Here is a 25702-nt window from a genome sequence, read left to right as displayed (position 1 = left end):
CAGCAAAAGTTTAATTCGTTATTGAAATCTAAAGAATAAGAAAGCACTTTGTGCTCATTTAATTATCTTACCGTTAAACCCTTACTATAAAACAATATTCTTTTCGAAGACAACAAAGCATATGTAAAACGTGATTACAAAAATTATTTTCTTCAAATGAAAAAATGCCATGATATCAGAATTAATTCGAGATCAACATTAAATACACTAGGCAATTAACAGAGATCTATGTAATAAGGGAGACAGGTCAATATTCACGTGCATGTAGCATTCTCAGAAGAAAGACAGCTGTAGGGTAATACGTTTGGCATCATTATTGTCGAGACATTCGTTGAGACTGTGGCGTACGCGTCTTTTGATGAAACTTGAATGACGTAATTTTGTCGGAGGATCTAAAGAATATGCTGTAGATTCCATGTTCAGTTGGCTCCAGTGACACAATTAGCGCAATGATAAACGCAAATACTTTCTATGAAAATATTCTGAACATCTTAAATGCATGCTTCCGTAAACGCTCTGCAAAAGATGTCTTTATATCATTTTTCATTACAAATACTTCAATTTTTTGCTTTGCTTATTTTTGTGATTAAAATGTTTTTATTACTCTCTGTTGAAACATGTAGGCCTACTTAGATAGGAGTTGCTGAAAACTTCGCAGGAACAAATTAATGGAGTCAGCCTACACGTGCGCTGTCGAGCACGTCGGCTATTCACACATCGCAGAAATTCATTGATTAAACAATTATCTCTGGGTAATTTTCCAGTATTGTTTACTTTGAAAGTACATCATTTCAGGCGTTTGAATCTTTTGTGAGAATCATCTGGTTTTCTAAATCCCGCGGTTATTTGTTCGCGTTTAGTATGCCCTCGAGAAAGAAGACCACAGCACCCATTTAACAAAATATTTTATTGTATTTTGTTGGCGAATCACCATGTATATATTATTGAATTAGAATATGAATACTGTGCATATATTTAGATTCACAATTACAAAAACTAGTTTTCATTGCAAAATAAACAACATAAAAAAGGGTATGTGAAAGGTTATGAAAATCGCGCCTAACTTATGAAAATATATGAGGTAGAGAGTGTGCAGTGACCAAGTGTACACTGACAGAGCATATTCGTACCCCGATATCTTTTTCATTAAAAAAATAAGCTAAATGAATTCTATATACCACAGTCAGTCAAGTAATAAATTAGCCAACAAATTAATTCAGTTATTTGTTTGTTAACCTTTGTTAGTAAAGTTTTTTTTTATTTTAAATATATTTTGGCAATGACGAAGGTTGAAGAATTGACAAGTGGGTGGAAGACTCACGCAGCTTGTCTACTGTATGTATTTCTTTCAATCTGTTTTTTCCGCTCCCCTCAAATATCCTATCTATGCACAGGCTGTGCAGTTGACAAACTCATATAGTGCTCCAGTAGCCTGCATGCTGAAAGCTGTGACAATACCTCCGGCAAACATAGACGGGACAGCTAGGAAAGATAGCCATGCCAACAATGACATTCCGGAGAGACCATGGCCACTGGAATAATTGTGGAGAGCACAATAGTAAATAAAAAGTCAACAGTAAAATAGTAAAATAAGTGCGCACGCATCAAGTACTGAAAAGACATAGAGCATGCTAATAAAAAATGGCATGTGCTTAATAGGTAATTTCTTTATGGAATAATACAAGAAATCTAGTTGCAAGGAATACCTAAGAAGTAAGAACGGAAATAAAAATAGGACTCCTCTTGTTATTTGATTTGGTGATGTTTGAACTAAAAAAGAATACACTGAGTTTAAAAGCACGTCGTCCCACCTGGTGCAGCCAGCGGCAAAACGTGCTCCTATCAACATAAGAAATCCCCCAAAGAACGCTGTGACCACGCTCACTCCCTGGGTCGAGCCGTATGAACTGGAGGATAGAGCGGACAGAGCGCCACCAAGGATTGCACCAAACACATATACCACCTTATAATGAAACGTGGTGAAATGAGATTAAGCGTTCAGTTAACGAAAGTAATGGAATAAATTCTCAATAAATATTTTAACATTAGAAAATAGCTCTCTTACATTGATTTTACATTGCTACTTAAAACATCCTATCAATATAGGATGACTAAACAAGTACAACGATTAAGGGCCTTATCCAAAATTTATATTTAAAAGTCCTTTATTGAATATTTTTGGTTTCGGATATTGTGACACAGATTTTAGGACCAGGCAATCAACCTGCATACCTGCCACCAGTTCCCAATCCCAGTCCTTGCTCTGGCTAAATATGGGAATTTCTCCTGCAGTTTTTCACTGACCACCCACTGCGACACCACTGTGACGTAAGCACTACTACCACCTAATGTGTCATCGACGACCAGCACGATGACGATCTGTAAAAGTCCTATCAGCGCACCTGTAGGTAAGGGAAAATTTTCAGGTTTTCTCTTAGAGACAAAGGATGATTCTTAAAATACATCAAAAATACATTCGGATTTTGATAATGTTTCTTTACATATTAAGAGTATAAAAGAGGCAAAAGTTTAACAATTTAAGAATGCCATTGGGTATGCTAATAATCGTATATAATTATGTAACATCTTACATAAATGTGTTCCATCTAACATTAATATTACAACATTGAATTTTGCAACGAATATCATGCCATAAGGCAATGTTTTCTCAGAATTTGTAGAACTTTTTGCCACTTTCATTGCTACCAATTTATGTCAATAGAGTTAACGTGAAGTACCTTTGCTTTTAAGATTAAAATAGTAAAATCTTCTTCTTTGTCATCGGACAAAAATTGTAACGGAGTGGCAGATATTCGTTATTTTTATTACAACACTTAATCTTCCTCGGTGATGCATCCAAAAATATTCCCAATCTACCGCAATTAAATCTTAATGACCTCTACCGCAATATTTCAAGAGTAGCATCTAACGCAATATACTCATGTTAAAGACACTGCTCATTTACCTGAAATATATGGCGGCCATGCTCTTACTGTAACTATATCAGCATCAGGATTATTCGGAATCTGTAAATATGAAAGAAACAAATGAATTCAAGAAGAAGGCAATTTCATTTTATATCATGCCAAGAACTGATGACGCAAAAGTAGGTATATGCACGCCCAAATGTCAATAATTTATTTCCTAAGGAATTTAACGCATTACAAAATATTTGCTGCTTTAGTCAACTTATTCCACAATAATATAGCTGTATCTCAATAGAGGAGGGATCTATCTGACAAATCAACATGAGAAAGTGGTGATATTTCATAGTTAAAGACTCACACTTAATTCAAGAAGGGAGTTCCACGGTCTGAACCATTCGATGACGAACACCACTACTCCCAAAGCTACCGCCATTGGGATGGCAAGTGCGGCAAATGGAATGTTGAATCTTTCATGAACACTGCAAACATAGCCTAACTTCGTTAGAATCCAATCAAAATAAAAAAATATAAGGAATATCAAAATTAATGACTTTAAATTAAAATATTATAAATCAATAAATTACTATTGAACACTGCGTACTTGATTGAATACTGAAACATTCCGAGGACAGAAAACATACTTCAAGTGGGGATTGTGAATCATCTTGATCCATTTTTACAGTGTTATTAAGTTTTAAGTTTAAATGCAACATGATAGCCTTACGTTGGTTTTTGAAAAGGTTTTTTCGGCCGAGAGAAACGAATAATCCACGGAGCGAACAAGCCGTACAGTAGAGTTCCGGTAAGAGCGCCAATAAGTGAAAAAACTGAAATAACACGTTTTAGATACAAAATAAAGAAAAACTCAACATATGCATAAAAGAAAAATAATAAGTGCAGAGAATATTTTCTTAATAAAATTTGAAAAAAATTCGGACAGCAGAAGTTGAAAGTGGGAGTTTAGGATATTTAAATAGTATGGTTTTTGGAAGATAAACGGACTTACTAGAATTTGGAGTCCATGAGCCGACTTGGACCAAGACCATTCCTGGGCACTGGAGAGACAAAAGTACGCCTTATAACATATATATACCGATCCCCCTTCAGTGGACTTCAAGCATTCGTTTATCAAAGCATACAGATATTTTCTATTGTTTACAGATAAGGTCTAAAACTTCATGTCGTTTTCTCAAAATGCTGATTTCACTCAAGCAGATTCACCTGCCCTTCCTGAAGTGAGTAAAAGTACTAGGTTCAAACAACTTTAAAATGTATTTTAAACTTAAAGGCTGTGCTTACCGCCCCAGACAGAGTCATACCCACACCGAGGGTGAAAGCTCCCAGAATGCTGGTCAAAACTCCCTTAGTAGCAAACACGTCAGTATAAGCTGTCATGGTTTTGTGGAATCTTTCTTTTAACTGCGGAATGAGGTAAAATATTCCCAAGCAAATTTGCCCTAAAAACGTAAAATGCAATATCTTTTATTCTTTACTTTTTATTTGTCTTGAAATAGACTGAACAACAATACGGTTGTATAGAGAGATTTGCCAAACCCGATGACATTCGTTTAAAAGTAAGTTATCAAGATTCTCACGTTTGTTAATCAATATCGCAAATATTGGTTCGGTAAAGATTTTAAATACCCCCCCCCCCCCCCACACACACACACACACACACTGATGCCCAACGACTATATTGTTAACGTTCTTACCTGTCGCAACTGCTGAGAGAAACATCTTCAGCATTATGAAATTCGTGAACACCATTTGGTATCGAATGTGTTTCGGTTCAAACACTGAAAACAAATCAGAAGTCGACTGAAAGAATTGACCTGGACTGTATATTTGGAGATATCTGGAACAACCCTTGGGGCTATTAGAGCTGTTGCAGTTTTAACTTTAAAAGTGCAGAAAAAAATCGTTGTGGCGTCAAAAAGGCATTACTGTTTGACTGAATGTAGTTGAAACTTAATCTGAAATAAATCGTCAGGAAACAAATCTCTATCCATAGTCACTTTTTTCAAGCATATCAGTCATATGTGCACTTGAAATTTGTTTCCTGCGCACCTGATATTAGCGTAACAATGGAATGATCAAACTTAGTCTTGCACATTACTCAACATAATGCAAATAATCGCATAAAACCTGACTTCCATCACAACGAGCAGACAGGGAAGGGCTTTACCATTATGCGTAATGTAACATTAATTCAGTATTCAAACGTGTCTCTTCGCGTCGAGGGAAAAGAATAATAACCTATATACATCAAATACACATTAGGCATTTTTTACTTCTGTAAATGTGAACGGGTTCACACAGGTATGCTCTCCTATCAGATGTGGGCCAGTAACCTACGCGTTTGGGTAGATTTTGTAAAGTGAATGGTACCCGTATACTGTTTCTCACATTTCAAAAAGATTTGCACACTCAATACGGTGGAGCTTGACAATCAACGAAACTATCTTCGAAAAAAGATCAACATAATGAAGCTTTACAAAGTGCTTCTTTTAAAATCGTAAAAATACGCAGGGTTTGCTTACAAAAGGAACTCAACGAAAATAAAACGGGGACAACCATTCTTTACATGGTGGGTATTTTTCGAACAAAAAAATATTTTTAAAAATTGTTATATTTTAGTGATGATTTAAAAAAAAACGGGACATAATAAAAAGTTAAGTTTTTTAAATGGGACGTTCACTAGGCCTTGATATTATATTCAAGAACTCCGTCATTTCAACAGCAGTGTAAGGAAGGCAACCGTAATGGTCAGAAGCTAACGTAGACCGTGCGAACATGCCATCACGTTTGCACTGCTTGCTTGATAAACACTGACATGAACTCTTTACAAATCACATGTTCCGAGCAGGTGAACTTATTCATTTAAATAACAATATCGTTATATGTACATATTTGCTTTAAAATATTATATGGCGATTGACTATTGATACTGAAGGTGATATTTCAAGTCAAGGTGTTGTGTCAGGTGAATTAAAAGGATTTTCTTGTTCTGTATAAAAGGAACTTCGGCGTAGAAGTCGGACAAAATCGTGATAGCAAGTTACCTGTACGCATGCTCCGCAAGTAAACTCAACGTAAATGATCTACTTTCCAATTTATCGTCTCTATTTCTGTATTAAATAACGGTGACAAGATTCAAATAATTTTTAACTGATCGCACTATTCAAGGCATATAATAATGCACTCCTTCTTGGGGTTTTCTAATAAAAATATGAAGATTGACTGAGTAAAAAAAATCTTTCACCTGACTTCGGCCCATGGCAGATTGCCAAACAAATTAAAACACCATATCAATTTGATCTACTGCGTTTTTCTCATTTTCAAGACATCCTCACCTCTTCCTTTTTCCATGAATATACCAAATAGTATCCCTGCTATGGCACAAGCGCCCAAACGCCAAATAGTGTCTAGCACCCCTCCGATCACCCCCTGCTGGGGCTCTTTTTTCAGCCGTTCTTCAGGTTCACCATCAAACGTTAGCTGAGTGTCAGATGCAGTGCTTAAAGATCTCTCGGCCATCCTTTAGTATTCAATAACTGAAGTTCCTCACAGGTTCCTACATGAGTTTCTAGGCGAATGGTGCAGAGATATTTTGATCCAGTGTCGCTTAAATAAACACTGAACAACATAAGCTATTCACCAGGCTTAAATACACCAATCAGAAAAATCGCAACCACTAGGGGCAGCACCATAGTCCCTCTATTTTTGTAGACATTGCCCGCTGAACGTGTCCAGTTCTGGCTATTACCGTATCTGAGTACCCACTTGTACATATATTTGACACAATTTATCTTATCGTCACGATCTGCATGTTACAAAGGTCAAAGAACACCTTTATCTCATTTACTTATCGATTTCTGTTGTGCAAAGTAATCTAATTTGTAAGAACGTTTTAATAGCTGACACTGGTATTTGATTTTTTCGTCAATGCAACATTGGCATTTGTACGTTAACATCAACAATAAATAAACCACGCCTAATTTATTTCGTGTCATTTGAATTTTTAAAAAAATATTTTCCTAGATATGGGCCTCAGATCAGATATTCTTCAAACAGAGTATCCATTTTAAAATTTAATAATTAAACCAAAAACACTCATAATTTCCGGTGATGTAAAAATATTTATTTAATAAGTACAGTATAATACAATAATAATAATATAATAATAATAATTCTTTTTATTACAAAACATGTTTTTTTCTGATGGGTCTAGATTTAACAGCAGTTATACTGCAGTCACAGTGGTTATAGGTCACAAACATTAAAGCCAGCACAGAAGTAAGACATAATAGTGAATGCTTGACACAATGCAGAGGAATGCATCTCCGTTTGTAAAGGTCACCTGATAATATAATTATCATACTTGATATGTGATCACCAAAACATATGCTACTTAAATATCACTATATCAAACCCTCTTTGCTTATTCACAGGAGAAATCGGTTAATCATCAGCAGCCCAACAAAATTGTCGTAGTTGTGAAATTCACAAGGCATGCTTTGTGGAGAAAAAGACGTTTACAGCAGCCCAACATGTCTGATTAAATTCCGTTAATACTCAGCAAAGTGAGTGATATGTTTTTTACAGCAGTAAAAAAAAGTGGGTCTACGTATGTACAATCTTCTACTGATTTGTTCAAATATCTCCAATCTATACAAATAGTTTTCAAGACAGCTGCCTACATTAACCCTATACAGCATAATAAGCACCCGGGGAGACAGTTTTATATGTGCACATACATATTGGCAAAGTTAAGTGACAAGTACAGCCCTATCCCCATTGAGCATGAAAGCTGGGTACAACACTTGTCAATGTTTTTATTTTTTTAAAAAAGAAAACTTCTATTTACAAGTTTTGTTTTGACAAAAACAAAGTAAATGCATGTCATGTAAAATATCATAATGATAGTGTTTGATACAAAATTAGGTGTAAAAGAAGTGCTACAGTAATATTCCAGGTTGTTTTTACTTAAAAATATACAACTTTTTAGTTAAGTCATAATCTCTTGTGGCAACTACAACTATCTTTTGGAATCTATTCGACTGGTCAAGAAATATTGCATCTGAGATATGAAATGTGTTCAATGAGTTCACTAACCAAGTCATTACAAAATAACTTTTAAAGAAAAAGGCTGATGTCCTATGTCATTCGGGCAAACTTGATCATTTTATAAAGAATATTTCACAAGTACATACTTGTCATCATGATATGAAAATAAGAGTTGTTTTTACAAATGCTACATTGTTCTTTTTCATAAATATTTTGATATACTTTATATATATACCTATATATATGTCATCAACTGTCCGAAGAATCTACAGAATCATTTTCTTTTTTTTTTGTACACATTTTTATTTTTTGTGAAAGTTAAAGTTATTTCTTAGAAGTGATCAACTAGCACTGAAACACTGTTCTTGCCAACACGTCCTTGAGAAATTCCATCTAATCCTGCAAGACTCAAGTTCTGCCAATTACTGGGATGAGCTGGAAGAGAGGGATGATTCATTATTTCTAACCTTTGGAAATCTTATAATCACAAACACGCATCTAATGTTAAAGGATGACTGTGTGATCAGCAGCATTTTAGCATAAAATTGTAGAATGACTACGAACAACAGAGCTAGGTAAGGTAGGGTAATGTGAAAAATCTATAATCTTGATGATTGCGCTGATATGGTGAAATTATTTAATTCAGTTTTCATTAATTGTGGTAATCAATTCACTAATCACTTTACACCAATTCTCCAGTTTTGATATGCAATTATTACACAATAAAATGTAAAAGGTTTGGTTGTACTCTTTAAAAAAAATCATCATAACATCTTTCTTACATTTCATTTTGATGCGCATATCATTCTCACTACATTAAAAACCAATCAAAAATTAAATTCTACTCACTTTTCCCTTGAGGAGAGTCAGTAGATTTGAGTGAAAAAGACCAGCTGTCTGGGTTGACAGAGGCACAATGAGGTAGTCTCAGTTCTACTGGCTGCTGGAACTTCAGGCCATGGGGACCGCACATGACCAGGGGGCTTAGCAGGGTCTCGCCTAGAACACAAACCAAGACACTCCTTAACTACAAAGTACATCTTTCCATCTTCACTACATGTCTAAGTCTAAAAGCACTATGGAGTATTTTGATAATCAACTGGAAAACCACAGCTAGTTAGATGTCCTTTTCTGAAACAAAGTCTCTAAAAGTTAAAATGTATTTTTAAAACCCTATTCTCAAGTACTTTAAATACATCTTTCAATTTTGTCAGGGTGAAATTTTATACTTGCTGTAAGTTTACTTGAGAAAATTCATCGTAAACTTCTTGCCATTGACATATATGTGCAACCATAGCATATCTAAATTTCTTTTTACCCTTTTCTTTGTCCAGAGGTGGCAAGATGCTGTTGTCTTGACAGACCTTGAAGTAGATTTCTTGTTTTACGCCTTCTTCTATGGCTCCTTTGGGAATGATGATACTGACACCTGAAATTACAGAGCAACCATTTCATAATCTTGTACTGCCTGTGACTTGATATCTTTTCTTGACTTGCTTTAGCATATTAATTTGGCATGTAACTATGAATGAGTCAAACAATCACTTTCTCCAATGGTGCCATTTATATTTTAAGTTTTTTTTTTCTCTTAGGGGTGCCTAAAAATTAAGGTAAGGAAAGAACTTTTTGTTAAGAAGATATTTTACTGAAGATGTTCATGAGGATACATAATCAAATAAAACATCAAATTTTACAACATGAAAGTAACTTTATACTGTTCCTGAAATAGGTAAAGTAAAATACAGCTTATCAGCTGACAGAAAATTAGGCAAACATATTCACAACAACAGTCATATTCAATATTCTCAACTGACCAGTTTCTTTAGATTCCAGCACCCCACCATTGTGGTCAAAGCTGCCTCTGGCTGTGGCTACCACAGTGTGATTCCCAGGTTCCGATTCCCCCGACCCCTGGCGTTCATGGTTCTGGTCCATGTGGGGCATGCCAAACTGGACAGGTTTTCTGTAGGATTCAAACGCACTGCCCCGGCTTCCATGAGAGTCCACTTTACGTGGGTCATCCCTGGATGATATATATATATTGTATCCATGTAATATAGTGAATTATTGGTTCAGACTTGATACAAACATCTATACTAGAAGCTGGCACAACAACAAGCCAAAGCCACTGATACTAATTGTTATGACTTCAGATCTGAGCTTCTACAAATATCAAGCACAAAAGCAAGAATGCCATCAAGTTAGTGACATATTTCATTTTATATAACATGCATTTCACCATTTGCACGATAATTTACTTATGCATTTACATCAAAAGCATTTCATGAAACATGCATTACATTACATGTACTTTTATATTCACTACCATCTATTGTTAATAACTTGTGCAATTTTAAAAAAAAACAACTGCTGCTGCCACACATGCTTAAGTCAGTCATTCCCACAATCATTGTTTACCTGTCCCCCGGAGAAGTTTCTTTCTTGCTCCCATAAAAACCTGGGGTCACAAATTTCTTGTAAGATTCAAAAGTATCGCCACGCGGAGCTGACGAGGAGGAAGGGGATTGTGAGTTGTCGGGGGCAAAAACGCTGTCAGATCTGAAACATCAAAAGCATGCAGGACTAGTGCTACAACTAACATGCAGAAAGAGGTGCCATGTACCAAGAGAGAGAGAATGGGCTCATTCCAGCTTTTAAGTTTTTAACTATTAACTTACAAAGTTTTGGCTTATGGAAAGCTTCTTTTTTTTTTTCTGCCAATATACTAGTAATTTCTAAAAGATATTTTAGTATTTAGGTCAAAATCAAAGTTATGCTAGTATGAGCCCAGATAAAGAAAATACATTTAAGTGATAATCTAAGGACTGGAACAATGACAGATTGCATTCAGCAGCCAAAATAAAATGCAAATGTTCTTTTCTCTGTTGCAATTAACTTAAAAGTTTGCTGCAAGTAATGCATTGTACTTTTACATTGATACAGTCCCAGATGAAAAAATCTAAACAAATTTGAGTTCACTCTAACTTTATTTTTTATTTTTTCATCTATCATAAAAACAAGAAGACTACTTCAACCCTAATGTAACTTTTTCTTTAAAACCTAATTCAGTCAACTTGTATTTTATGGATTCTCAACAGAGTAGGTTAGAGTGAGCTCAGTGCACAAAACCAATTTTCTAGTCAACACTAATAAGGCAAGCAGATGCACAATCACTTCAGTAATGAGGCTGTTAAACTAACAACTAAATTACTGACTAACTGTGACCTTTGAACTTACCTGGATCTATCACTAGGATATCCAGAGTCCCTGGCCAAGTAGGAGTCTTGAGAATTATGAGACATCTGATCTGGATGAGACCTGATCCTTTCTACCTCCCTCTGCTCCATGTAGGTTTGATTAGAATAAGACCTAGGAGCACCATAGCTTGGATTTCCTCCATTCTGGTAAGAGTCATAGGAGTCTCTGCTATAGCTGCCCCGCTGCCTTCCATCGTACCCAGCACTGTGCACAGGGGGAGGGGGCTGGTGCTGCTGGTATGATGGACCATATGGGCTCCTGGGCTGGGAAGAATAGGAAGACTGCCTCACACTGCCATACGGTGGCTCAGTCCTACTCCTGTCATAGGAATCTTTGTGGGGGGACATCCCACCTGGGTGACCTTGATGGCTGCCATCACCAAAGTCTCTGGATGACCGTTGTCCGTTTGGTCTGTGATCGTAGGCTCGCTCATAATTGGAATCTCTAGGTGGTGTGGGTTGGTCATAGCTTGATCTCTTGCTCCTGTCGGGACTGTAACCTGGGTACCTGTGTCTGTCTGGGCTCATAAAACTTAAAGAAGTATAAACATGCATTGTGTTACAAAGTATTCTTTACTGCATGGATGTAAACTATTCACAACATTAGTGATATAGTGACAGAGTGACCACTAGTTACTTAAAATATAAGGTAAGAAAAAAAGTAAATAAATTTACCCTTAATATAATAATAATCTACTTCAGATGATGGAAATTAATTTTTGTAAAATATTAGCACTATATTTGTTATGCTTCAATCAAAATTTTCTTCATACATAAACACATGCCAAACAACTCACTTTTGTCTGTTAGAATTCTCATAATTCCTCATCTTCTGTTCATCAGGCTCCTGCCCCTCCCTCCTACCATTGTAGTCATACATGGGCTTGGCAGGGTACTGAGGGGTGTAGGGCTGGCTAGGTGGAGGGTTGTGGTACACTGTGGACTCGGACTTGGCTTTTAACTGGTCAGTGAGATGGCGGTCAGGAACAGTGGGGGAGGACACTGGCTTTGCCGGGCTGCCTTTCAGCTTGGAGAATGGGTCATCTCTGGAGAAGGACAGAAACATTGTTTGCAAATGGTTGAAGATATCTAGAGAGACTTGGTCTTGTTAGTAGTAAAAACCCTCACAAAAACAATTCACTATTACTATTATTATTAATAATTCAAAATTTTTAAACCATTATGAGAAAATCAATGAAGGCAAATGGAAGCTTAAATTTGAAAATCAAACATAGTGCAAAACCTTCATAATAATAATCTCAATTTTATTTGTATTTTCTATATCAATAGTACATATCCAAAAGCATCAAAGAAACTGATCGACAACAAAATATTTCATGAAACTTGTCATGGAAATAAAAGCATATTCATAATTACTTGTATTTGGACTGTAATCCAGACAGCTTGCTCTTATCAATGGTGGCAGTTTTGTATGGGTTGGCAGTGCTCCTTGTGAACCTGTAGGGGTCATTACTGGCCGGCTTCCTAGTGGGACTTGCAGGCTGTGTGATGCCAAACTTTTCTCTCAGTTTCGAATCGTCATGCTTGTTGGCAGGATTAGACGTGTAACGAGATATGGAGTCACTGCTGTAGGTGGAGCTGTTGGAATCCTGAAAGAGAAGTTTGTATGTCGTGAAAGGAATATGCAAATTTTTCCAAGTAGTAATAATCATTTGTTACTTACAACAATATTACCTGCGTTACCTAAAAACAAAAGATGCTGCCAAAAGTAATCAATGGTGTGTGTATATAGAGCATTAACATGAAAAATTGTCTAAAAAGCATGTGCAGAGGAACTCATTTTGAGCATGTGCTTCATTATTCAAAATTTTTTGTAAAGTCAAGGACGTGTTATTAAAACTTTGAAATGATAATGAAAAACATATCAACCCTTCAATCTGTATCTGTAACTGGCAATAAAGTAGCGACCATATGACCATACCTTTTGATCTTGGTCAGGTTTGGGTAAAGGTGCTGGTCTTAACCTATCCAGTGCTGCTCCTCTTGGACCATCTGGACTGCGATCATATGAGCCATCTACACATACAAAAAGAAGATATCTTCAACTATGTGACTTTAACTTGGTCACCTCATGATAAGAACAAAATGTATGAAGAAGCAATTAAGAAGATAACACTTCAAAACTGATGAGATATGGACTCGAGTCACTTTCTTAACCCCAATAGACAGGCAGAATTTAGAAAATAACACTTCAAAACTTGAAATATGGACCCTAGCCACTTTCTAAACATCAATAAAATGAAGACTTTCTTCCAATGGTACCTCTCTCATCCTCATGACTTAAACTCCTCAGCCTCTCACTAGGTGTCAGTGTGGCATAGGGGTCAATATTGGACCTGGCGTGTGGCGGACGCTCCCTGGGAAGACTGTCAGCATAATAGGATGGATAGTACTGATCCTCCGACCTCTGGCCATAGGGACCATTTTCTGAAATACAATTGGTTTGCATTTCATAAAGACCAATTAATAAATGGTTCCTCAAAAAATCAATACAGAATATGCATGAAACATTTAATGAAAATTCCATCAGTAGTAATACATAGGCCATTAATTTCATCAAACTTGTGCTTCATTGAGTATATTTTGAATTAGAGCAGTTACTCCCTCATCCTTAGTTTCATGATAATATATTTTTCTGACAAGACCATATGCAACTTAACAAAAGTATTCAAATTAAAATCATGAGCTCTATCCATAAGCTTACCTTGAGGAGCATGATTCTGATCATGTTCCCTTCTGGCATTTTCATAGTACCTGGATTTAGGCTCATAGCCTCCCCTTGGGTCCTAGAAATCATGTCACAGAAATGTCATTTTCAAATACTACATTTTGGAGTTCTGAACAAACACCACAAATTTCAACTTCAACAAAACAAAACAATGATATCAGACATGTCATACGTTTCATTCAAAAACCTCAGTGAGCCCTGTATTATTTGTAGATAAATCATCTAAAAATGTAACAACCTGTCTGTAGTCCCTAGTGTAGCTGGGAGGTGCATGATATGGTGGAATGCCTGGTACATTCTCTCCCGTTGCTATACTTGGGTCAGAGGAAGCACGGACCAATTTCTTCCTGGCGGGGGGAGTGCCATCCTCCTCATCGCTCATGCTCACTGGCCGGCTAAGGTCAAGGTCACTCTCTGGGGAGGAGGCATAGCTCAGGCGATTGGTCATTGGGAAGAGGAAGTCTTCACTAGTTGCATCTTCAGGCTGCAGAATATGAAGAATGAACAGTCCACAAACCACGTTTTCAATTTGGGCAACAATGGTTGTAATTTGTAATTACTAAATACAAAGCGAATGACTTCAGACTAATTTAAAAGGCTCTTAGTTCCATGTATGTGGATACAATTTGGAAAGTGAACAGTACATAAAATAAATCTATTTGCAGAATTTCTAGTAATTATACATTACGTTCTACAATCGCGTGAATAACATTTTAACAGTTTCCAGTATGTTTGTTAAATTATGCCATAATATATTCATAAAAAACATGTAATTCTCAACACTAACCCTCATTTCTGACATCCAAATTTTCTGTTCCTGTTGTTTTTCTATAGCTTCTTTAACTTTTCTCAGCCAAGTATCACCCTCTCCAGTGATAGAGATGGTGTCTGTGAATATAAACAATATACTTGAGTTAAGCATGACAGTAGTTCAAATAGAAAAGCTTTGTTTCATTAGTTGAATGGCAATAGGTAGTTTGAATGTTACCAAATGTACTGAGTTATCTCCTTTTTTAAGAAATAATATTCATACTGATATCAGAATTGCACACAGACTTATCTAAAAAACTTTTTTTCGTTGCAAAACAACAAAAATACAAGGCAAACACATTAACCACCATTAAAACTCACCTGAGAACAAATAACTGTAGTTCTGTTCCAATTTGACAGCCTGTTCATACAGTTTCCTGGGGCTTTTACTGGACCCCCTTGCCCATCTTGACCTCAGGTCCTTCACAGAGTGTTTGCTGTCTGCGTGTTGAAAGATGGCGATGGGATAGTACTGAGCATAGTTGAGACGGTCCACTGCATTGGGTGTCACATCCAGGATACAGTGCTTTTCCTAAAAATAGAAATTTTATTTGAAGAATGTGTGAGCATTTCTAAATGCACAAATGCCTTAAATTTATATATTATATTATTTTTTCAAACAGGAGAACTTTTCAGATCAGCATGGACATGGGATGATCAGCACTTGGGATGAAAACAACAATTATCAATCAAAGTTATAGCTGTATATAACAATTTTACTCATTTCATCATGTGTTCAAGTATTGGAAATAATGTGTGACAAAACTTTTGGTGTCTAAAATTGATATCTCAAATCAGCTACCACACACACAAACACACACTCACCTTGTCAATGATTTCTTTAATAGCACCTAGTTTAATGATACCAGACTTGCTGCCTTTGTCGTCTTCCTTGCGACCATCACTCTCTGCAAAATGAAAACAAAACTTGAACTCTTTGCCTGCTATCTTACATATTTCTGGAAAAACTTTCAAATTAACTGTCTCGTTTACACAGTTTCTTACTTCAGAAGCAAATCAAATTGATCTCATTTCACTAAAGGTATCATGGCATTTTTATTTGAGATAGAAGTTTTGTCTATAAACTTAAAGCATTCGCTATGAGTTATGTTCACTTACGTGGTGACTCAAATTTATCAGGCTTATCCCTTAAAAGTCTGTCTCTGGCAACATCAGCTAATGGCCCAAATATGACCACTGGACGCACAAAACCAGCTGCACAAAGATAAGAATATGGAATATTGCATGACATATACTCATTTCAAAAAGGTTTTTATTTCAACATTACATTAAGAAGCCAAGAAAGGAAACGGAAACAGCAGGCTTAGTAATGGAGTGACGACAGACGAATACAACAGCTGCCCAGATTTAGAAAGATATGCAGTTAAAAGAGTACAAGATAGGATGGATGAGTCTTTTCAATGTGGTTAAATGAAAAGAAACTATAGCTTTGCAACTTAATGAGCTAATATTGTATTTCAGAATAAACATTTAATCTCAGAATGTTATGGATTCATTTGACAAATATTCTGAACTTACGATCTTTAAGAACCACCCTCTCATATGCAGAAAACTTGGAAGCTGGATTAGCTAAAATGACAAAAAAATATTGTTATCTTTCAACTATTCAAGTTATTTCACTTATTGCGTGAAAAGTAAGAACAAGATACAAGGGCAATCAATGAATTGTTTAAAAATAAACATACCGATCAAGAATCAAAAACAAAAGAATCAACTGGATAACAAAAAAAAAAAAAAATGCCAATGATATTGCAATCTTATGATTTTATTAGAAAGCTTGCCATCTTTGATAGCTATGATATATAACCATATGAAAATTTCCCTTTTCAAACGCATGCTTATAGCCAAGCTCTCATGCCAGACAGCCAGGTAGCTGAATTTCCCCCAAGAACCAAGAAGTACTGATTTTTCCACTGCAGGTGTCTTCCACAAGTTAAGTAAATATTTAAAGTTAAACAGTCCAGTTATATTTTGTTTGCACAGGTTTATGAGTCAATATTATATAAACAGACTTGAGTTACAATTACTGAGATTACAGAAGTGATACTGTTGATTGAATGAATGAATAAGAAGTTGTTTATTTGCATAGGACAATGGCAAATATCCACCCCATGCGTTTTATGCCACCATCCACTGACAGAATTATAAAGGAAAAAAATGTTGATATTTCATGAAATTATCACAGAACTCTCTGGCATCAAATGTTAAAAGAGACTGTGCAACGCAGTAGATGCCCTCATTATGATGGGAGGAGATAATCATGAATTAGTGGATAAATTTAGGAGTGGAATCGAGCACAGCAGCACTGCATGCATTTGTCCAACATTCTCAATTCTCCATCTTCAAAACAAAAATCTGCTAAAAACATAAGTGTAAATGCAAATGAACAAAGAGCAAACAGGTATGTTCGGTATATAATTATTGCAATAAACAAGATGTAAATGTGAAGAAAACAGGCAAATAAGATATAAATATTTGATTTAAAAAAACTAGAAAAAAAATTGAGAATTGAGCTGCACACATGCATGCTTCTGAAACCATCTCAGCTATGAAATCATTTCAAGGGCCCCTGTGCACAGCATTCCAACAGAACCTGTCATTAGTTTGATAATAATATCAGTAAACCCCTTACATAGCTTACATAGCATTAGGGTCACCTACATTCACTTACCATGAGCTCTTGCTATAAAAGTTAGAAAAGAAAGAAGTCAGTTTTCAGTAATCCAGTTCTTTATATTCTGTATTCGACATGCTCTTTTCAATCACCTAACATGATCGACTTACAGAATCCCTTTTCCCAATACAAATCAACTGAAAATGTGTACTATCTAATTTTCTATATAAATACACAATCATCCCGAAATTAACCTCATGCCAATCTAACTATATTTTTAAGTACTAGTTATATCAATTTTTTTTCCAGAAAATGTGTCTACATTCCTGACATGCTTGGCCAGCCAGCCATTCTATTGCCTAATTTAGCCCTACTTCGCATAGCAGAGTTAAAGGGTTTGAGTACTTACAGAAGATAACGTCGTCCCAGTGATCTTTCCCTAAGGATTTAGACCTCCTCTCAACCTTACGCCTGAAAAAGCTACTTCTACGTTTGCCTGGAGTGTTCTCCTTGTTGCTGGGGTCATTTTGGGAAGATGCTAGGGCCAATTGGTCTGCCCTGTAAAATTAAGGATGAAAAATACATATATAAATTGTTTTCATTTTTCTTTTCAGAAAACACATCTTCACTATAATGAAAGAAGAACCTCTTGAAATCTATTCTATTATCTTTTGAACATTTATTCTGAGGACCTAGAAGCTGATGTCATGATTTTGATGACATAATTCCACCTCCTAATAGGAATGATACAATAAAATGCCTGACAAACATGTCTTTTAAAGAGTCACAACCAATGTCCTTGAGCCACTGATGTACATCTACATACCTGTTTTTGTTGGGAATAATTCCTTTCTGCGTTTCCTGGTTGTTTCTTCCCATCCTGACAGCCACCCAGGCCCCCACCACACCTCCTTGTAGAGTGTCAACAACATGGAAGACGTCGCCATTGCGGAAACTCATCTGACCAGAATCAGCACTGTCGTTGTTGAAATGCACCCTGAACAGAAAAATTAGGAAAATAAACATTTCTCTCTCATATTACTATAGAAATTCACAACACAAAGCAAGATTTACATATCATAATATTGTCTAAGAGTATGAAGAGTTCTAAGAAAGTAATTACGCAAAAGATTTAGCAATACATATTTATTCTTTATGAAAACTTTATTATAAAGTCTGTCTTTTTTTACCTGATGTAAAAAGAATCCCCATTTTCCTTGCCAGAGAGGATTCTGTCATAATCTAAATAAAAAAAATAATAAAAAACAACACAAATATTTAAAAAGAAGCCATAAAGTCACATAAATATTTTTCCCTAAAAGTAAGTGATAACAAACAAAAAATACTGTCAACATAAAAACGATGATCATTATCTGGCTGTATCTATACCAATAACTTGCATCTTAATAAGATTATAAATCTTAAGTATAAAACATATACCGTAACATCCAATTTTCTAGCCCAAGTTTTTCTCTCACCTTCTCTCCTATACTGTGCCACTATGTTGACTTGGTCATGGAGGCTAAGCAGTAAAAGGACAGCTTCTTCTCGTGTCATGTTTCTCATATCTATGTCATTCACCTGAAATTAGACATGGCATCCTATAAATCAGCACTGTTTTTCTAGTGAATTATCAAATTTACAGCTGCTGCTTTTATCTTAATAAACAGTTCTGTCTGCAGATATAATCTCTTCTGTCTGCTCTCAGGTGCAGCCTAATTTTAAGAAATAATAAAGCAAAAAATTTTTCTAAAAAAACTATTTTTTTTTTGCTGTCATGCTTTAATAGAATTTTTACCAAAAGTTAAGCAGTAATAAGATATGGACTGTTCATGCATATACTGAGTGTATATTTTCTATTCTTCTTTTAAATCACAACAAATGAAAGGATAATCTGAAGATGCAAACGACAACAGAAAAACAAAATACCTGGCATATCACTTATTTGACCTTCATTTGACCTGAACTGACCTTGAGAATCTGGTCTCCCTCCTGCAGTCCCTGCATCTCTGCCGGGCTGCGGGGCTGTACAGCTGCCACAAAGATCCCCGTCACATTTCCACCAGCTAGACGAATACCTACGCCGCCTTCTTTCCTGAACGAAATCAGCCTGGGAACTCCCCTGGAATAACAGAAATGTGGAGGGTGGGTGCATGGAACACTCAGCATTGTTTAGAGACTGGGTAAAGGGCATGGAATGCAAGTGAGTGGATACTGAGTTTAGGTTGCAAGTGTTCTCATGTCGTAACAGCTGTCGCCTACTGTAACATGACTTGACAATACACAGACAACAACTGCTTATTTGAACAAAAAACATACAGTGACAGCTGGGATGGTGGATCTGCAAACAGTGACTCAGTATAACATCTCCAGCAGAAGTCATATCAACCATGCATGCACAGTAAGTCCTCTTCCTGCTGATTTGACACCCACAACCAAACAGCTGAGCTAATCTCTAATGAAATCAAAAACAGCCAACTACTGTATTCATTCAATAAAACTCATCTTCCAGCAACCATCTAACCTGCATGTGCATCATTTTCCTTGTATGATAACAATAAATAAAAATAAAATAAACTAACAAAAAGCAAGTGTACACCAGGACCACCAAATTCACCAACTGAAAAAATGTACGAAAAAACAACAAATAACAGGGAGGGTAAAATCAGTATCTGACAATGTTCACACTGTCAGCTAACTGTCTGCCTGCCTGGATGTCTGCCTCCCTGCTACCTTGTGTTATACAACTAGACAACAAACTTACCTGAATGGGTACAGTGAGTAAGGAATGTGTGGACTCCACAGCCTGTTGGGAGAAAGAGACCTCATAAGCACCAACAGACACACTGAGCTAGGATGGGGAGAGGGGTGTGTGGCATTTACCAGAGTTCAACATATACAAAAAACTGAAGGGGGCTAGTTGTATTTTTAACATTTAACATTCATGAATTTCTGTATAATCCCTGCATTACGTGGATCCACTAAAGTTAACTGGTTTTACATCATATTCCAACATTTATATGACAAACAACACACAGTGTTGATGTTAGTGTGGTACACATTTTCCAACTCCCATTATCATATTGAAGCTCATGTACATAAACAGCTACAGTTAATTACACCCTAGTTTGTTCAAAAGCACCTAAAGCAACTCCCATTAAAATCTATGCACAATACTGCTAGTCAAAGACCCCCTAACTTGTCAGCCACGCTGTCACCTAATATCATCACCACATACACACAACACATGTTACACTGTTATGAAACAAGGCATTAAGCTTCCCAAACCAAAGCACGAGGTCCACAAGTGCTTCTTTTTTTCATTCACTTGCACTTGCAATTTAATTACTATGTTCCATCCTGTATTCAAACAGCTCATTCCTGTTAACCAATCATCTAATGACTATTTCAATGACTTGATTAGTAGCTTCTTAATATCTAAGCAGTTTCTTTTATTAATTAGGTTACTACTTGTGCACATTTCAGCAAACACTATTACTGTTACTTACTAACCAAAAAATGAAACAATAACCAGTGCACGATTTCTCCCAATTAATTAGCACCATAAAAACAATTGCCACAAGTAAGTTAAAACTCATCAAAAATAAATCGTAAAGCATAGTTTCTTTTCACTAGCCTATTCAATGTTATATAGATGTAACTTACTCTTGTGGCCTGTGAGGTTTACTGTATGGGTCGTTGGGATGAAGTTCTTGACCAGGCGTTGGTGGACGTGCAGGAGGATCTAGAGACAGAATTATATCATATGCAAAACATCTAAAATTACATCATTCACAAACAGCAAATTCATTATTTTTTTTAATTGTTAACTGATTACATGGTGGGGACATTGTCAAACTATCATCTTAATGTACAATGCACCTTGAAAACCCCAAAAACTCGTTGGTATTCTCCCATTTTATCAAATTTAGACTTGAAAGTAGCAGCTTCTACAGGGTCAACAGAAAAATATTGTCTTAAGGCAACATGGTTTAGCCTCACCTACAGGGTTGTTATTATTGCTATCTTTTTACCATGTAATTCAGTTACTACAAAGCTCTTGAACGAAACGCAGCAGGTAGACACAGATTGAGCTCTAACACCCAGTGAAGTTATTTTCACAACTGTTCTTCTCAAAATAGCCCACAAAGGTTATAGTGGTGTATGCCCTATGTGCTGCATAAAGTGCTCCCTAGTTTTCAGTCATTTGTTTTCTGCCACTTCCTTTCTCTTTGCCAATTTGTAATGAGCAATTAACAAAAAACTGTCGACAGACATGAAGGGCAAAAGAACTTGCTTTTTCTTTTACTTGTCATACTAATTAAGAATCTACCTACCTGCATCCATACTAGGCAGTGGAGGTCTAGGAGGGGGTTCATCATACCCTGGTGGTCCCCCCTTGCCTAGCAGTGGTGTGGCAGGTTTGTCTAGCTCAGCAAATGTGATTGGAGTGAAGGCTGGCCTGGGGGGCTTCATGTCTGCAGGGTCCATTCTGTTGATGTTCACATTATCCTGCTTTCTCTGGAAGTCTGGTGTGTGTGAACGTGAAGGTGTGAAATCTACAAACATAAGATAAGGGAGGAAAATAAAATAAAATAAAATGCTGTGACCTCTTAGCCGCTAGTGTCTGAACTGGTGATCACCTTTAGGTGGAATATTCCAATATTCCAGCAGGTACCCATCTAATCACCAATAGAACAAACTCTCCATTTTCAAATAACAGATACTGATTTAGTTACAGTGATGATAGAATTTAAATCAATTAATAAAAATAAAGAATTTAAATCAATCAATAAAAATATACAAATAAATAAATAAATAAACAAACAGTCATAACCTTTTTTAAAATTAATAAATTTGTTTGAAGGAATGGGGATAATGATGATATAAAGTTTAGAAATGCAATTAAAGGGGCCATTTAGACTACAAGTGCCTTGATGGGCTAAACCAAATTATGTGCATGCTAATGCTCCATAAAAATCCCATCAAAATACAAATGCAGATGGACTCAATTCTCTTGGGGGGAAATATGTTTGCTTAATACACACTGTATGGAAGATGGCCTGGGGCATGAATAATAAGAGCCCACAGACTTAAACAAGCTTTTTCTATAGTGAAAATAACCTCCAAGTTACATATATAGAATGAAAATACATTCCACTCTGAGAATACAGATGTTGAATTATTTGCCTTACTGTTAATTCTGTTGGGGAAATGCCAATACAAGCAGAGTAAAGAAGCTTAAAGAAATAAGTATAAAAAAAATTGTTTGGTCAACATGACAGTCACAACAGGCATCCAAAGATCATGTAAACACTGGAGTGGAATCTATAATTTTTTTACTACTATCTATCATCCTTGAACACCTTTGATGTGTAGAACATCATCTATTTACTTTGGGCATCAGTATTTAGGCTCATTACAAAATTAAGTATTTTGAGACTATAAAACATCTCTACCGTAAGACACCTATTCCAAATTTTATTGCGATAATTCCCAGTTTTATCATTTTCCTGTACCTACCCCCTTCTCTGGGCTGGCTGTTCTGACGCTTGTGGTTTATGTTACCAGTTGGCTTCTTTACCACCACTAGATGCAGTTTGTCTTTGGATTTTTCTAATAGTTTCTTGGCTTCATTCAATAAGAAGTCCGAAGCAGTGTTGTTAATCTAAAACAAACAAGCATTTATGAACCAAGTTATCATTTTGTGTGACAGTAAAAATAATATGCCATATTGACGGAACACACTTTGCAGACATTTTTGATGAACAGGTTTTTAGTACCTTAATTTTTTTCTTTTTCAATTTATCCTCCATATATATTAAACAGCCAAAACACCTTTAAACATATAATTGTTGATACCTGCGATAATTATTTTCAGTGGCGATAAAATACCTTTAAAATTGTGTCTCCTTCTTTCAGGCCCCCATCCTGAGCTGCTAGACTGTTCCCAATTATTTCTTTTATATACAGTCTGCAGCCCAATACCAGACCAAATTCTGGAATGAGAATAGTTTCATCAATTACTTTAACCCATATGCATATTCCTAGGAAGTATGTAAGCATTCTTTATGCATTTTTTTTGTAAAAAAAAAATCAACTGAACAAGAGAATACTAACATTATTTCTGTACACTGAAATTTCAGAAACTTACCATCCTTTTTATTTTTCTTTGTAAGTGTCACCTTTGTATGAGCTGGTTCTTCGTGACCAGGAATAACAACTTTCCTTCGTATTTCCTGAAAATAAATCAATACATCTATGAGCAAATGCATTATCACCTCAAGATCAACCAGAATCTCAATCTTCTGGGGCAGAGAGCCCAAAGGAAATAGCTAACTAATGGTGTAAATTATGACCTTTATGAACCAGTAATATAGTCATGATAGTTAAAATGCACATAAGACTATCTGAACAATCACAATCCTACTTCTAAGGCAAATCCTTCCCGAAATCAAGAGAATGATAACCCAAGAACGATAAGAATTGAAGGCGTTCATGGAAACCTGTGTAACTGAATGTTTATGTTATGAAAACAAAATCTCAATTTTCTTAATTTTAGCCAATTTAATTTGGCTTTATTGCAAAAACAATTATACTTACCATGTTAACAGTGTTCCCACTGTCTTTGAGAATTTGGATGGCTGTAGAGTGGTCCACATTGTCAAGGTTATATCCATTCACACTTAGCACTCTATCATTGATCCTGGTGAAGAGAAAATGGAATGTACTCTATACTGACAAAATTGCACATATACTAATAAAACGACCCAATATGTTGGTTAATTTTAAGTTTTTAAGGCCATTTTGCATTTTTACATCTTTTTTTTCCCAAATACATGATATATTTTTTAACCAATCCATAACAGAAATTTTCTTTTTGTTCTAATACAGGCAAGGTATTATAGTGGAATACAAAATTACTTGGACCACCACCAATAGCAGAATATCATACTGTGGTGGTAATACAAAAACAACAAAAAATTCCTCAGACACAGTCTGTATTCTCAGTAAATACCCAGGTGGCGTAAGATATTTAAGAAAGAAACATTCCACCACCCATCTCAATATTAACTGTTTTTTCTACTGCAACTTAATCAAAAGATAGACTGATCATTAAGGTAATTGAATTAACCCTGGTGTTTTTACACAGATCTAATTTGGTATCGCCATATGCTGAACTTTTTCACCAGTCCCAACCAGATATATTATTTAGGTGATCTCTGAGGAGGGGATAAGATATGAGAAAAAAATTATCACAATTTCCCCAAGGAAATGTCAAATCATCAGTCAACAATATCCAGATCCTGAATATTACATTGACGATAAAGTAATAAAGAATATAAGAGTGAAATAGATTCCAAATTGACTTATCTGTCCAACTTAAGGCATCTTTCTTTTCCTTTCTTCTTCAATTAGCTCAATTAACCAAAAGACAATACTGACCAAAAGTTAAAGAAGTAAATACTTAAAATAGAACTAAAAGCATCAAGCAAATTTCTAAATGGTACATGTACGCTCATTTATGTTTATGTGTGTGTGTCGGGGGGGGGGGGGGGGGGGGGGGGGGGGGCAGATTGATTGCTGGTACTTACTGTGAGCCTGCTGCTTTGGTCGACAATCTAGTGTTACTTAATTCTACCTTCAAATGGCAAAGCTATCATTTTCTTTTCCACAAAATACCCATTCCTCTATCTCAGGTATCATCATCTACAACAAAGACCATATTATCTCTCTGTGTATCTGAACGGTTGACTTACTGTAGTTTCCCCTCTGCTGGTCCCGCTTTGAGTACATCTGAGATGGCTATGGCAGGGTCGCCATTGGCAAAGTGTGGATTGTCACGGCCACCACTGACTGCTATACCAAAACCAAAGCCAGGGACCTGGGAATCAAAAATAAATAAATAAATAAATAAATAAATAAATAAATAAATAAATAAAATGTACAACAATCATGTGCCAAAGTGCCTCAATATCTCTTGAATTTTTCAACATTAATTACATGGAAAAGTTAAATCACCTTTTTTCTTAAAAAAAAGTTTTGCTGCTTTTCTCCATTTGCGAACTTACTTGGAAAAAGCCAAAAAGTATTATCAAGTGACCAAAAATAGCATAAGCAAACCACAAGAATGTTATGTATTGGAAAGAAATAGAATAACAATTAATATATTAATAATTATCTAACTATTTATGCATTGATTGTTATTCTATTACTTTCCAATATATAACAAAGATGACAATATTCAATGCACTTG

The 25702-nt window shown here is 35.8% G+C and overlaps 2 protein-coding genes across 11 annotated transcripts in view; both read right to left on the bottom strand.

Annotated features, from left to right (window-relative positions):
• Positions 1–839: 839 nt before the first annotated feature.
• Positions 840–6700, bottom strand: LOC106170705 (uncharacterized). The gene is made up of 10 exons (XM_013550675.3): positions 6281–6700; positions 4640–4723; positions 4227–4384; positions 3934–3982; positions 3652–3754; positions 3286–3406; positions 2966–3026; positions 2233–2402; positions 1812–1963; positions 840–1532 (listed from the first exon to the last, which is right to left on the bottom strand). The coding sequence occupies exons 1-10, from the start codon at positions 6462–6464 to the stop codon at positions 1385–1387; spliced, it is 1230 nt and encodes a 409-aa protein (XP_013406129.2). The 5' UTR covers positions 6465–6700; the 3' UTR covers positions 840–1384.
• Positions 6701–7046: 346 nt separating this feature from the next.
• LOC106170701 (tight junction protein ZO-1) overlaps positions 7047–25702 on the bottom strand; it is a 40056-nt gene continuing 21400 nt past the window's right edge. For 8 of the 10 annotated variants that reach the window (XM_024074729.2, XM_087006630.1, XM_087006635.1 and 5 more), the window contains 30 exons: positions 25206–25330; positions 24049–24151; positions 23600–23684; positions 23341–23444; positions 22969–23113; positions 21783–22004; positions 21112–21190; positions 20210–20251; positions 19417–19567; positions 18924–19026; positions 18636–18687; positions 18272–18442; positions 17855–18003; positions 16350–16400; positions 15930–16025; positions 15636–15718; positions 15132–15342; positions 14788–14888; positions 14239–14484; positions 13977–14058; positions 13535–13699; positions 13194–13288; positions 12629–12861; positions 12049–12297; positions 11232–11783; positions 10413–10553; positions 9809–10017; positions 9313–9423; positions 8844–8993; positions 7047–8429 (listed from right to left, as the gene is read on the bottom strand). In XM_024074729.2, coding sequence (XP_023930497.1) covers positions 8326–8429; positions 8844–8993; positions 9313–9423; positions 9809–10017; positions 10413–10553; positions 11232–11783; positions 12049–12297; positions 12629–12861; positions 13194–13288; positions 13535–13699; positions 13977–14058; positions 14239–14484; positions 14788–14888; positions 15132–15342; positions 15636–15718; positions 15930–16025; positions 16350–16400; positions 17855–18003; positions 18272–18442; positions 18636–18687; positions 18924–19026; positions 19417–19567; positions 20210–20251; positions 21112–21190; positions 21783–22004; positions 22969–23113; positions 23341–23444; positions 23600–23684; positions 24049–24151; positions 25206–25330 — 4410 coding nt within the window. In that variant the 3' untranslated portion in view covers positions 7047–8325. The remainder of the gene's footprint in view (positions 8430–8843; positions 8994–9312; positions 9424–9808; positions 10018–10412; positions 10554–11231; positions 11784–12048; positions 12298–12628; positions 12862–13193; positions 13289–13534; positions 13700–13976; positions 14059–14238; positions 14485–14787; positions 14889–15131; positions 15343–15635; positions 15719–15929; positions 16026–16349; positions 16401–17854; positions 18004–18271; positions 18443–18635; positions 18688–18923; positions 19027–19416; positions 19568–20209; positions 20252–21111; positions 21191–21782; positions 22005–22968; positions 23114–23340; positions 23445–23599; positions 23685–24048; positions 24152–25205; positions 25331–25702) is intronic. The other 2 variants (XM_087006628.1, XM_087006627.1) reach the window with 2 other exon arrangements.

This window comes from Lingula anatina, chromosome 2, assembly GCF_051362555.1.
Source record: "Lingula anatina isolate TDL-2025a chromosome 2, LinAna3.0, whole genome shotgun sequence".
NCBI lineage: Eukaryota > Metazoa > Brachiopoda > Lingulata > Lingulida > Lingulidae > Lingula > Lingula anatina.
The sequence above is the reverse complement of the archived record's forward strand: the minus strand, read 5'-3'. Positions and strand labels throughout refer to the sequence as shown.

What these genes read in the sequence shown, in the direction of transcription:
- LOC106170705 (XM_013550675.3), bottom strand. Translation starts at nt 6,464, where the DNA reads ATGGCCGAGAGATCTTTAAGCACTGCATCTGACACTCAGCTAACGTTT. An exon ending in ATTCATGGAAAAAGGAAGAG is followed by an intron (nt 4,724 to 6,280) that starts GTGAGGATGTCT and finishes ATTTGTTTTCAG; the next exon opens with TGTTTGAACCGAAACACATT. An exon ending in ATGGCCGCCATATATTTCAG is followed by an intron (nt 2,403 to 2,965) that starts GTAAATGAGCAG and finishes CCTTACCTACAG; the next exon opens with GTGCGCTGATAGGACTTTTA.